This window comes from Verticillium nonalfalfae, assembly GCF_003724135.2.
Source record: "Verticillium nonalfalfae strain VnAa140/NRRL 66861 chromosome Unknown scaffold_187, whole genome shotgun sequence".
Taxonomy (NCBI): Eukaryota; Fungi; Ascomycota; class Sordariomycetes; order Glomerellales; family Plectosphaerellaceae; genus Verticillium; species Verticillium nonalfalfae.
This window is the reverse complement of record NW_021167412.1, coordinates 16160-29127: the sequence shown is the minus strand read 5'-3', so window position 1 is coordinate 29127 and position 12968 is coordinate 16160. Positions and strand designations below refer to the sequence as shown.

Below are 12968 nucleotides of genomic sequence, written 5' to 3'. Positions count from 1 at the left end.
CGGCACGTACGCGCTCGATTGCCATGAGACGCGAAAGCAGTGTGAAGGCGAAGGGCAGCCATCATCCATCAGCGTGTGTACCAGAGCACGACGAAGAAACAGAGAGAATCAATCCTCGAATCAATCGGCTCGCATTAGAAGAAAATAAGACGACGTAACGACAAAATGCAAGACGCAAAAGTAGTGAAACAGTGCCGAGGGTGACGGAAAGCCCGCGTTCCCTCCGCGAAAAGGGGAATAGCCCGCCGCCTCCTCCCTCGGCTGATCGTCCCAAAGCGGCTCGTCTATGTCGGTGTCTCGAAGGTGGTATCATGGCCGATGGAAACGATCATCAACTTTTGTAAAACACTGCCTCAGAAACCCCTCCCATGTAAATGCACGAAAACAACCTCGCCCGTTCTATTTGGGAAATGCGTTCGTTGGACTCTGGAAAATCAAAACCTCTAGCCGTCCACTCTCCTCTACTTGCTCTCCTTGGCAGCAGTGCTGTCAGGGACAGCCTTGGAAAGCGCTGGGGAAGCTGCCGTCGAAGGAGGGGAGGCAGGGTTATCGTTGTCCAAGTTGGCAAGGGCACTAGGGGTGAGTTAGCGACGTGTAGTACGGCATATGTGAGCTGTCGGTCAAGCTTACCTGAAGGCGTTCGTGTGTGTAGTAGGAGGCGTTCCCGTGCGCGACGAGGCGTTCGAGTCCTCACCAGCGCGGCCCAGCGAGCCGCCAGGTCCAAGTCGTCGACCGCTGTTGCTACGCGAAGAGAACATGGACGTAGGGCCCAGTGTGACGTTGCCGCTGGCCGCACGACTGGTGGCACCCTTCAGACGGCGCAGATCATCCATACCAACCTGGTTGGATTGCTGCTGAGTGTAATTGCTGAAGCTGCGAGCATCGCCGCGGCCGAAATGGGGACGACCGCCTGGGGCACCGCGTTGGCTGCCGCCGCGGGCGTTCTCCTGAGCCTTCTGAGCAGCGGCGGCTTCGGCCTGTGGAACCGGTTAGCTTTGACGTTACATCACGAAAACGAGGGGCATGTTGTTGACTTGCCTCAGCGCGAACCTCGTCAAGGGTCTTGGGACCCTTGTTAGCCTCCTTCGTGGCCCATCCGGACCTGCGCATGTCGACAACGTCCATCAGCATGAACTTGAGACGGCTGGGAAGGTCAGGCATGTTGACGACGTTTTGAATGCGGTCAAAGTAGGCATCCATGATGCTCTTGCCCTTGGGGCTTGCGTCAAGGTTGGCACCAATAGTCCTGAGCAGTTTGCAAAGCGACTCGATCTCAGCCTCTTCAGGTGTCGTCTCGTAATCGACCAGCTTCTGCACGCAAGCATGCATGATGCGTTCTGTCAGCATACCCAGTTTGTACAGCTCACCAATGAACTGGACAAGACCAAGACCGCGACGCTTGGCGGCGGCAGCAATGTAGTATTCGTCAGACAACATGGCGGCTTCGGCGGATATCTTATTTTCATCCTCAGCCTCCTCGGGCTTGGCGGGAATGTTGACCTTCCAGCCACGCTCGAATTCTTCTTGACACCTGTTGAGGAGGTACTTGCGGAAGAGCGCGCCACCGCTGACGACCTCGCCGTTCTTGTCCTTGAGGTTCTCGTCGCGAATCTCGTGGCTCATGGTATCAAGCATACGCTTGCAGAACTTGGCATACATGGAGGCCCAGTGGGCCTCATCGGTAGCCTTCTCGAAGGTCAGCTGGATGACTTGGCGAAGCGTGCGTCCATCCGACTCGGTCTTGGACTGCGCAACGATGGTCAGGATCTGGTCAGCGATCTTGTCGAACTTTTCCGGCGTCATCTTGTTGAGTGCAGCCTTGACCTTGCGCTGAACCATCTCCGGGTCCATGTTGCCAGTGGGCGCCGCCGCGGCAGGACCCTTGCCCAGGCTCGTGGGCTTCCAACCCGAAGAGGAAACGGTGATAGGCTTCAGGTCCATTCCCTGCGTAAGAGGCATGGTCTTAGCAGCCTGCGCTTCCTTGGCACCAAAGTTGTCACGCCTGCTGTTGCCCCTCTGGCTGCCACCAGGGCCGCGACGCGAGTTGGACGGGTTGATATTGGACGACGACGCGTTGCGGGAGATAGGGGGTCCCATGGGGAATCCACTGCCGGTGCGGCCGAAGGAGCCCATGCCGCCGGCCGCAGGGGCCGTCGCACCACTAGCAAGAGCCGCGTTGGACATGGCGAATCGCTGCTTGGACGTTGTGCCGCGCACGCTCGGGTTCGAAATGAACTGGCCCATGTTGGGCTGGCTCGGGGTGAAGGCCCCAGACCTGGAAGGTTGTCGGCTGGAGCCGGGGCGAGGGCTCGACGCCGAGCGGGAGCCGTCCTCACCAATCAAGGCCTTAACCTGATGGTGAAACTCCATGGACGGCTGCTCGGTGAAGACCTTCTGGAACTGGAGCAGGAACTGCGCGTCGTACTTGAACGTCTTGCCCTTCTTCGCAACCGCAGCGTTCAACGCCGGGTTGGGAGAGCTGATGCCAGCTGGGTAGATGTCTTGGTTGATGACCGTCAGGAAGCGGGCCGACTTGAGCGACTGGAGGGCAGCGCTGGGCTGAGGGGGCTCGACAGGCTTGGTGTTGATGGGAGCCAGGTTCAGCGCAGCCGGCTTGGTAGCGCGCGCCTTCTCGGCAGGCGCAGCCTTGGATGACTTGTCTCCAATGTTGAGGTTGGCGAGCTTGTCGGTGACATCGCCGACCTCCTCGGGCGCCTCCTTGCCCGCGAGGGCGTCGGCGACTGATGCAGACTTGCCGGAGGCTTCGGCGGCCGCACGCTTCTTTTCCTTCTCCTCTTCGAGACGCTCAGCCTCACGCTCAGCGTCGCGAAGCTTCTTATCCGCCTCGGCCGCGGAGGCTGTCTTGTTCTCGGCCTCCAGCTTCTTCATCTCGGCAGCGTCAGCCTTCTTCTTAGCCTCGTACTCGTTGGCGGCCTTTTCGCGACGGGCATCCTCCTCTTCCATCTCACGAATCATGCGCTCCATCTCGTCTTCTTCGCTCTCGACGTTGGCTGCCGGCTCAGCAGGCTTCGACTCCGCCTCCTTAGTCGCCTTGGGTTCCTCCTTCTTGGTCGCCTCGGCGGCGGGCTCTTCAGCAGCCTTGGGCGCTTCGGTAACCTCCTTCTTGGCCTCCTCGACGGGTGCAGCTTCAACAGGCTTGACCTCGGTCTTAGCGGGCTCAGGCTTGGCGGTCTTGGTGTCCTTGGACTCGCCGCCGGCAGCCAGGAGGACCTTGGCGCGCAGCTCCTCCTGGATCTCCTTTGCCGTCTTCGGTGCGCTCTCCGTCCTGTTGTGGTCAGGGCGCGCAGGGGTGGCGCTCTTGGGTGCCGGAGAGGGTGTGGTGGCGATGACGGGAGGGGTCCTGGTCTGCTGGGTGCTCGGGGAGGGCGAAGCAGGCGTCTTCATGCTGGAGAAATCGACCGTCTCGCCTTGGGCGTTCTTGATGACCACGGCGGCACTCTTCTTGGGGCGCGTGAAAGGAAGGGCCGCAGCGCCCTTGCCTTGAGCGTTCTGCTGGGGCGCACCCGAGACGATGACTGGCTGGCTAGGCTGGCCGGTGCTGGAGGTGGGGCGTTCAGAGTGCGAGGAGGTGCGCGACATGCTGACTGGGGCAGCGGTGTGGTAGGGAGGAGGGACGAAGCCCTGCTGGTAGTTGCCGGCTGGCGAGCCGCCAGGGCCTTGCTGCATGTAGGGCTGGGGCATGTAGTAGGGTGCCTGTCGAGCGTCGAATTGGCCGCCTTGGGGAGGGTATCCATACTGTTGTTTAGCTGTCAGCATTCGTTCGAAATTGCCCGATTCGGGAGATAGATCAAATTTAGCAGGTGACTGGGTTAGCAGGCTCTTGTGCGAGGGAGGAATTAAAAAGCAAGGGGCATCCGGGTGAAGTGACGGCGTCGCGTGCAAGGGGCCCGTGTTGCGACCGCTGAGAGCTGCTTCTTCGGAAGCTTGAGTCCATGGCGCTTCTCCGCATGATACTTCTCCGCGTCTACTTGGACGTCGAGACTTCGAGGTCTGCGCCTTGGACAAGCCGCGATGGCGAGAGTTGATTAGCTGCCGGTCATGGTCGGGATACTTCTCCTGATCGCGGCGGCCAGACTTCTTCTTGTCGGGCTTGGAAGGAAACGAATCTGCAAGGAAAGGGAGGGTATGTACTTGGTGGGGGGGCATGCCAGGTGCCGGGTAGTGGTACTGCGTCTGGTTGGGCATGCCGTTGTGCATCTGGGCAGGAGCCATGTTGGGCGTGCCGGGTTGAGAGTGCGTCAGCGCCGGGCTACGCGCGGGGCCGGGAGAGTTGGGGTAACCCATGGGGCGATTAGCCGGGTGGAATGCAGGGGGCATGCCGCCGCGGCCACGGCCGGGGCCAGGCTGGAAGTTAGGAGGGAATCCCTGGCTAGCATTAAAAGGAGGGTGAGCCGGGTTGTAGGGCGTGTTGCCACGGCCACGTCCGCCCTGGGGAGTGAAGTTGGGACGGTTGCCGGCAGCACCGCTCATGTCGCTCTGCTGAGAGACGGCGGACTCGCGGCGGATATGGGCACCGGGCTGAGAAGCCAGGGCAGCCGGGTTCTGAGGCGTGGAAGCCTGTCTCATGTGACGCTGTGCACAGACTATCGTCAGCTCGGGGCTTTCTTGAGAAATACGCATCTTCGGGTGACGAAAAGTCTTTTTGGGGCGGGGAAGAAAACTTACGTCGCCATCACTGCCGAGGCTGCCAAAGGTCATGTTGCCCTGCTGGGCAATGCCCGAAGGAGGACGACCACCACTGGCAGAGGGCTGGGGGATGGGGGAGGGAGAGTGCGCGGGAGACGGGACCCTGGCGCTCTGGTTGCCACCAGGAATGGGGATGGGGGCGGCGGACATCTGAGGCGAGCTATGGGCGATAGCAGGCGAGTCCTTGAAGCCGAACTGGATACCGGACTTGGAGCCTCCTCCAGCAGCACCACCGTTGGCGGCGTAGCTGTTGGGGCCGTTGGCGCTGATGGTAACGGAGCTCTTCCGGCTATGTTCGCCGGCGCCGTTCATATTGTTCGAGTTGTTGTTGGAGCCGTGAGCAGCTGCGGGAGCAGGCACGGCAGGGGTGATGGGAGGTCGTCCGTTTACTGGTGAAGGGCCGGAAGACTTGGCATGTTGCGCGGAAGAGCCGCCAACAACCACAGGAGTAGACTGGTTGGAGCCTGTCGCGATCAGAGGCGTCGAGGCTGGCTTCTTGGATGCACCTGCTGCAGAGGCATACGAAGGGGCAGAAGCAGCAGAGGAGTTCGGCGCCGGGTTGTTCTGAGAGCTCGCAGTCGAAGTCATATGTGGATCAGCGTTTGTCGCGTCGTCGACGAGTGACGAAGAGATCGGTGGCCGGAAAAGACGCTGGTGGTGAGCGATGAAAGAAGGGGGCGAGGAAGCAGATCGAATCGCGAGTGGGATTCGGAAGCACGAGGAGACGGGAGACGGGCCGTGAGAGCTCGATGAGGGCAACGAGCTGAAACGAGCCGGTGGAGAGGCGAGCAGACGTGATGCTGATATGACGGTAGATGGAGGCGATGGAGGTGTCGCGACGAGGTATATCGAGGTCAGGGCTGATCAAAGACAGGCCGACGTCGATAGAATCTCGTGTGAGAAAGAACGGAAATCGCAGCTGCCAGCGAGCGAGTGCGACCCAGGTACAGGCGTCTCGAGGATTAGATCTGCCGTCGAAAAGAGCGAGATCGAGATCCGAGGAAGGGAGATTCTTCTTGGGAAAAGGGTATTATCCACAAGAAAGAGAAGTTGGCCGGGCAAAGAAAAATATCTTGCACGGGGGCCAAATGGATGGTTGTTTGGTGATGGGTAGGTGGAGGGTTTTGCGAGAGGGAAGGGCCCGTCCAAATTTTTTTGGGTGAGGAGATATGGCTAACCGGGCAAGAGCTGGGGCGCGCAAGGGTGGATGGGGGTGAATGGGTGGATGGGCCTACCGAGACGGGGGGCTTTGGGCCACTCGGGGGGGGGGGGGGGTGCAGTGAGCCGGCGCAACATCAGTGATGCCCCATTTTCCTGTGGGAGAGTGGTGTGTGTGGCAGAGGGGATAGCACGGAAAGTGAGTGAGTGGGTGGGTCCACAGTGCTTCTAACAGACCTTGTCGGAGACACTTCGTCCCCTTCCCTTTTCCTGCCTTTCTGCCTGAGTCGGAGTCGGGTTTCCTGCTGTACACACACAGTACCTAGCCATCATAATTTTTTACCTCAAAAAATATACTTTACTACCAACCTCGAACAGTGTGAAAGCCCCGATGACGGGAGCATCGACAGGCCGCCGACACTAGCCTTGAGTACCTCTTGCAAGCTTCCCTTCATCAGTGATGGAAGGCGCTTTACCCGTTGCCAGTGATTTGTTAAATGCAATATACGGATTTCCCGTCATTTCGACACCCCCCCGCGTATGCATTGTCCGATGGTTTGTCCAGGCATCCAAGCAACACAGGGTACAGTAAGCTACCTTACCCAAACAGAGTGGCTACAAGATGAGCAGCCCATCACATGCATCGAATCAACGCTCTCTTGGGAATACTCAGAGACAGTTTGATGGAGTAGTTTCGTGCGCAAACAGTGTACCAAGGGATAGGGCTGTGCCACCATCAGCTCGTGCGTGTGCGACCTGCATCGTGGGGATTTCTTCTTGCCAACACTTTTTGACTATCCGAGCCTGTGGAAGAAGCAGCGCTCATTTGCTTTTGCAGTCAGCCCAGACGAATGGATGTCCAGTCGAAATGGCCTCAAACCCCACCACCGTGCCCTGTGCCTACCTATGTACTGATTGTTGATTTATCACTCACTTGGGGGAGGGGGGGGGGTCTATTTGTCCTCACTTTGCAATGTTTCGGGGTACGATTTTATGCAAAATCACCTTGTTTGCCCGACTGTCAGATCGGGACAGAAACGAACCCGAACGTAGAGGGCACCTCATCATCAAAATTACCTCGTCCTTGGCCAGTTTCAGAAGCATCACCACGCTTCGCGCCCCGAGGAACAATTAACCCACCCATGGCCGAATGCTGGCACGAGCGCCAAAAGGGGCCTTTAATTGAGGGTCGAGATTCGGCCCCAATTTAGCAGTCTGTCCGTGCCCACCCTGGGACCTGTGTTACGCGCAGGCAAGCCACGCCTGAGATTCGCCTTGTTCCTCATCCACTGTACAGTCTTTCCCCCTTCGCCCTTCGACTCCTGCACTGTCATTTGCCATTATGCTGCCGGCTTCGACTGCCAGGTGCCTGGGGCAACCACCTTGTCCGATATTCCAGCATAATGGGGGCTCAACTCGATATGCATGCCCCCCAAAGCACTCCTATTGTTCACGGAACTGCCTAATGGCTGCCTCCCATCCCGTCCCCCTTGCCCCGTCCTGTCCTGCTCTCAGACCTTCGCCACCCAACCTTGACCTGGCAGTACCAGGCGCAACGCTGACAAGACGCGCAACCATGTTTTTACCCGATCTTTTCTTGCCAGCGTCCTCGGAACCCTTGCCGTATGGCCTGCTCGGCTTTGGGTTGGCTGCCTGGAAGCTAGTACACAGCAGCTTGCTCTGTTGCCCTAGGGCGAAAGTGGCCAGAGGCGCTCGCTCATCAGCCTGCGTGCGCGCTGGTCTCGAGCGCCGAGGATCAGCAATGCGAGCTTGTCCGAGTCTTTCGTCATTGTGCATGGCGCGTGGGAGATCTCGTCTGCTAGGGTCCCAGACTGCTGACCCGTCGAGGCAGGTCATTGTCCTAGCCAGTATTACCATTGGCGTCGTTGTATCGGGCCCAATGCCTTCCACATGTCGCACAATGTTTGAGTGCGATGAACCCCTAGTTGTAAAGCAGCATGTGCTACAACGGGACATGCTGGTGTCCGTATATGTGAGGGACTACTACTGCCGCTATCAGGCGTGTCAAGTGCGGACCTAGGTAATGTTCTGGGCCTGACAACAGTCAACTCGTTATCATGTCCCCTGGTGGTTTCGAGTCCATTTGATGACGATAATACCATTTGTTGGTCGACTGTCTAGTGAAATCGCAAGCCAGTGCCAAGAGTTGAATCCATAGTAACAAGTATCAACATCCCTCTTCCATTTACAGCACGTAGCTGCGTTATCGATCCATTTGTTGCCCTACAGATGCATGTTCGAAGGGCATACGGCTGAACAGATGTCAGAGTAGAGGAGTACGAAACCACAATTTAGGCTCCTGTAGCGCTGGATAACCACCCTTTGATATTCGCTAATCTAGGTCCATGATCCTTACCCCACTGCCGTCCAGGGCAGCCGTCAACCGAACGAGTCTACGTATTTGAAGTCATCAGCCCTCCGTTTCCGCAGCCACCGAATCAGGATCCCCCTCGCCAACCTCCTGATCACCAGCCTCGTCTGCAGGCGCCTCTTCAATAGCCATTAGGCCAGCACCTCCTGGGTTCTGTTCAGCCTCGAGCTGCTTGACCTTCGTGTTGGTCATCTGGTACACGAACTGTCCCAGGTGCTCAACGCCCTCCATACATGCTTGACCCGGCACCTCTCCGCTTTCTGAGGCGATAAGTCGCTGAGATGGCCACATTTCACCAGTGACCAGCATCAATTTGTCTGGTCGCTGGAAGAGCTGCTCGAATGCTGGACGTAATTCATAGCATGCCTCAAAAACATCCCGTCGTCCTAAGATGTAGAGACCCAGACGAGCTCGCGAGAGGGCGACAGTCATGCGTCGAACGTCTCGCAAGTAGCCAACCCGAGACGTGCGTGTCAAGGATAAGATGATATCTAAACTAAATGTCAATTTTTGTTTGGTTTGTATGGAAGACAATTGTGAGGCACTTACAGTCATTTTGTTCGCCCTGATACTTGTCGACAGTAGAGACGACACGTGGTCGCCCAAAGACGGCTTTGTTGCTGCATCTATGTGCCAGTACATCGTTGACCAGGGCGCGCTGTCCAGCATATGTCGTGAGAATGCTGATCTTTGACGCGGGATAGCCCAGAAGCCGCATGTATTGGTAGATGGCCACAGCGTATTCGGCTTCGCCGAGGTTCTGGATGAAATGAGGCGTTGGCTCTGCCTCGCCCTTTCCCTTGTAGTCGGGCACGTTGATAAATTGGTAATCAAACTTGAAGCCAGCATTGGCCTTAAGGAACTCGTCGCTTGCTTGTACGTGAGGCAAGCTGTCCAGTTTAGGATACCTCCACTTGTATAAACTGGCAATTGCAGGTCGAGCTCGGCCCTGTTGATCAAGATTGATGGTCGGGACACCGAGTCGCACGAGTCGAGAGAAGAGCGACTGCTCAAGGTTTGCATAATGCCGGAATGCGTGACTCTGGATAACGGGCGAGTTCTGAAGATGATCGCCGCAGAGAACAACACGCTGTAATAAATTCTGCCCATCTTTTGGCTTCTGCATAGCCAAAGGAAGGAAATTCTCAATTTCCGTAATCTGTGCAGCCTCTTCCATGACCACGTTATCGTACCTAAAGCCGAGCGAGGCAATCTCTTCACGCTTAATAGCAGCGTGTGTCGAGGTCATTGCAATGATACGTGCCTCATTGATGAGCAGGTAGTTGGACTTGTCTTTGTCCCTTCGAAGAATTTCGAACGGCAAGACATCAGCCAGCTCTGAGAAAATCTTGGAGATATGACGATAACACCCTTCGGCAATTTCCAGCGCCTTCTGGTGGTCCGCATCATCAGGAAAGAGGGGTTGAGGTGCTGTGGAGAAGAATCTGTGGAAGGGGAAGGCTTCGATTACAGTGGCAGTCATGGCTGTCTCCGACTTTGCTGCTTCCATGAATTTGGCCCACGCAGGCTCAATGTAAACCGAGTTGAAGTAGCCAGCCGTCTCAGCAGAGTTGCCATGCGCACCGGGAGCACCAATACTGGATGCAAGAAGATTGACCTCTTGTAGATAGCGGTCACGGTTGTCCAGGAACGACTCGACTCGACCATGTTTGCTGAAGCTTCCCTCTGTGTAAAGATCTTCTTCTCCATGGCCTAGACGTAGCAAGTGGCGCTCATCAATGTCTAGAGCAATAATCTTGGCGAAGAGTTGGTTCAATGCCTGATTACTGTGTGCGATCAAGAGAGTCCTCTGCTCGGGGAAGTTGTGATAGATGTTGTTGATGATTTGAGACGCAACGTCGGTTTTTCCTGTACCCGGCGGCCCAACAATGACTGTCAAGCCTGGCTGTGACCCGGATGTGATGGCCTCTATCTGGGCCGAAGTGAAGCGAATAGCATTAAGCTTCGGGGCGTCGACTGGGAAGGGACCCTCGTTCGGTGGTCTGTATGTGGACACTTTGACGGTTTCCACCTCTACCGACAGTGGGGGCTCCGCGTCCCGTCTACGCTTCTTGGTGGGTTTCGGCAGCAGGACAGCTGGCGTATCTGCAGCCTCCAGAACGTACGGCGGTCCGAAGCTCCCTGACGCATCGTCGTTAGGCTCAATGATTTTGCCAGGTAGGCTCTCAATGAGGTGTTGCCAGTCAAGAAAGGTGTCCCGATAATCGAGCCTCTTGACCCGATTGGGCAATTGCTTGTAGGTTGCACCGGCGGGATCGCCGTATCCCAGGAATACTTCGTGAAGCCACGACGCGACAGGTACATCGGAGAGTGTCAGGCTGCGTATAGACTCAAGCACCGGTTTGAAGTTGTTCTCTCGCCCACTCCGCCTCAGGATAACGTTGATACGTCCGTAGACGGCAGGTTCGTTTTCACCCGTCAGTTCAGCATCTCTGGCGTAAGTACCAGCATCGAGTTTGAGGCGGAACGTGCGCTTCCCGTCGTGGCGGCCGTTGAGCTCCCGCGCGGTTCTGCCCTTATCGTCTGTGATCGCAATGACTTCTGCTGTCCGGATGGCCGTAACACCTAAGCGCTGGGCTTCCGAGGTGGTCCCTTCGCCATTGGCTGTGCCGTCGGAGGCCGTAGGTTCGATGGCCAACAAAAACACAACATCGTCCGGACGAAGAGAGTCCCAATCTCGGCGGGTGCCCTCGGCGACTCGTCGATAATCTACAGTCAGCTCTGCTCGTACAGTCGATGGCTTGTCGCCTCCGACTAGCGCAGGAACCACTTCGAGTATGCTGTGAAAGAAAAAAAAAAGTCAATTTTTGCAGATACATATTGAGATGACACCAAACACTTACGAAACTTTAGATGCCGGCAGGGCCATCTTTGAAGAGCCTAAAAATTTGACTTCGCCAGGTTTCGGTGCCTCAGGGCGGAGTCGCCGAACCGCAGTCTCAACGTCCTTTCGAATTCCGTAAAAGGCCTCTGATCGGTAAAGCGTCAGAGACCTCCAAAGAAAGTCGCCCACGGAAAGGTATTGCAGGTTTAGTTTCGGCATCGCAAGAGGATGAGTTCCATCATACTTTTCGGCTCGGATAAGGTTGCTTTCGAATAAAGAATTTTCAGTAGGAACCAGGCTGAGGTTTTGGGCTATCTGCTGGAAGGTTTTCCGTCCCTCGTAATTGGAAAGGAGAATCTCGACAAGGAAGCTGTCCTTGTCAAATACTGATTCCAAGCCCGCGGGGTAGCTGGTGCGTAGGCTCAGTAAGCCTACGAGCCGTTCTAGTTCCGCCCGAGGCAGAGGTTCCAGAAGGGCTGCAAGATCTTCCCTCTTGTCGATTGAGCCCACATTAGAGAGCGCGAGAACCAGCAACTTGTCCTGGAAGTGCTTCATGCATACTCTTTGCAGTCGTCCGATCGCAGCGCAATGTTTCTCGTACGCCTCCGTCTGACTTAGTTGTGCCCCGGTTTGGTCATCGATTGTAAAGTACGCATAGTGGCTCAAGAGCACATGCAAGTCCCGGAGAAGGCCATTGTCTTCGTCGTTCAGCATTGGCGAGAGCCGCATAGCCGGCAAGAGATGCAAATCAGCTAGCAGCGTATTGACATATCTTCGAGTCGGCAACTGACTGAGAAGATCTGTGAGGAATTCGACGAATCGCTCACAGTAGAGTATGTGTTCTGTGCTGATTTAGTCAAGATCCCGCAGAACAGGGCGCGACCTCACTTACCAGGCTTCGTGTCTTCATCGTACAATCGTTTCAAGAAGTCCAACACTAGCGTATACAGCCAGGAGCGCTCGAAGCGCAAACGAGCCTTAGTGACTTCGTCTGCTGCTTCATGCCTCTTCGCGGCTGCCCTCCATGCCTTCCTGACATGGGGATATTGCTCCAGCTTCGTCTCCCTGAGCGTGTCTGTCGAAAGGTTGTGCCAAATGGATATTGAGACCAACGGCGCGCACTCTTTCCGCACGATCGCGCAGTCCAGACTCTGGAAGGCTGATATGAGGAATGACAGTAGATGGCTCCTAATGGTCGGGGAGAGGGTAGGATCCAGGGTCATGGTCAGAACCCGGCGGAAAAGACCGGAAAATTCGTCAGGTCTATCTTCGAATATTGTCCACGACTCAAGCTGCTCTTTTCGTTTGACGTTCACGAGCAAAACGATCAGGATGACATGGTGGTTAGAAGAGTCGTCGGAGTAGCCAGGCCACAGATAACTACATTGAGGCACAGATTAGCTTAGCTGTGACAAGATGGAACCAGACATCTCACGGACCTCTCGAGCGTCTGGAGCCCCTCAAGAACAAGCAACGACTTGTCTGGGAAGTTGTCCCGCTCCAGAACCGACCATATATCTTTCTTGAGTATGTCGTTCTTGACCTTGACGACCGAGCCCTTCTTTCTGGGTTTCAACCAGTGTTTCCGCGCCAACTGAGAGAACTCATCCTCGCCTTCAATCTCGGAAACAGTAGGTCGATCACCACCGACCGCTGCAGCTTCTGATGGCGCCTGATCCGTGGGCTGGGATCGCGCCCCCTTCTTCTGTCGCTTGGCTGTCGGCATTGTTGAGCTCCTACTGCTCAGACCTGGGCAATGTACTCAACTCGCATTTGCATATCGCGGACTGAGGATCGGCTTGTATCGCGAGCTGTCGGCTAGATGTTGCGACAAGTTGAGGATTGGCGAGACAAGAGATGATGGCA

General features: G+C 56.4%; 3 protein-coding genes across 3 annotated transcripts; all 3 read right to left on the bottom strand.

Moving 5' to 3' along the window:
- Nucleotides 1-461: 461 nt before the first annotated feature.
- On the bottom strand, nucleotides 462-5295 carry D7B24_003156 (uncharacterized protein; the record flags this gene model as incomplete). Its single annotated transcript, XM_028637349.1, has 4 exons — nucleotides 462-573; nucleotides 631-977; nucleotides 1051-4593; nucleotides 4687-5295. 4 exons carry the CDS (start codon nucleotides 5293-5295, stop codon nucleotides 462-464), a joined length of 4611 nt encoding a protein of 1536 aa, XP_028490779.1.
- A 3001-nt stretch (nucleotides 5296-8296) lies between these two features.
- D7B24_003155 (uncharacterized protein) lies at nucleotides 8297-8689 on the bottom strand (the record flags this gene model as incomplete). Its single annotated transcript, XM_028637348.1, has 1 exon — nucleotides 8297-8689. The coding sequence occupies one exon, from the start codon at nucleotides 8687-8689 to the stop codon at nucleotides 8297-8299; it is 393 nt and encodes a 130-aa protein (XP_028490778.1).
- A 64-nt stretch (nucleotides 8690-8753) lies between these two features.
- On the bottom strand, nucleotides 8754-12828 carry D7B24_003154 (uncharacterized protein; the record flags this gene model as incomplete). The annotated part of the gene is made up of 4 exons (XM_028637347.1): nucleotides 8754-11058; nucleotides 11122-11944; nucleotides 11995-12482; nucleotides 12542-12828. The coding sequence occupies 4 exons, from the start codon at nucleotides 12826-12828 to the stop codon at nucleotides 8754-8756; spliced, it is 3903 nt and encodes a 1300-aa protein (XP_028490777.1).
- Nucleotides 12829-12968: the final 140 nt, after the last annotated feature.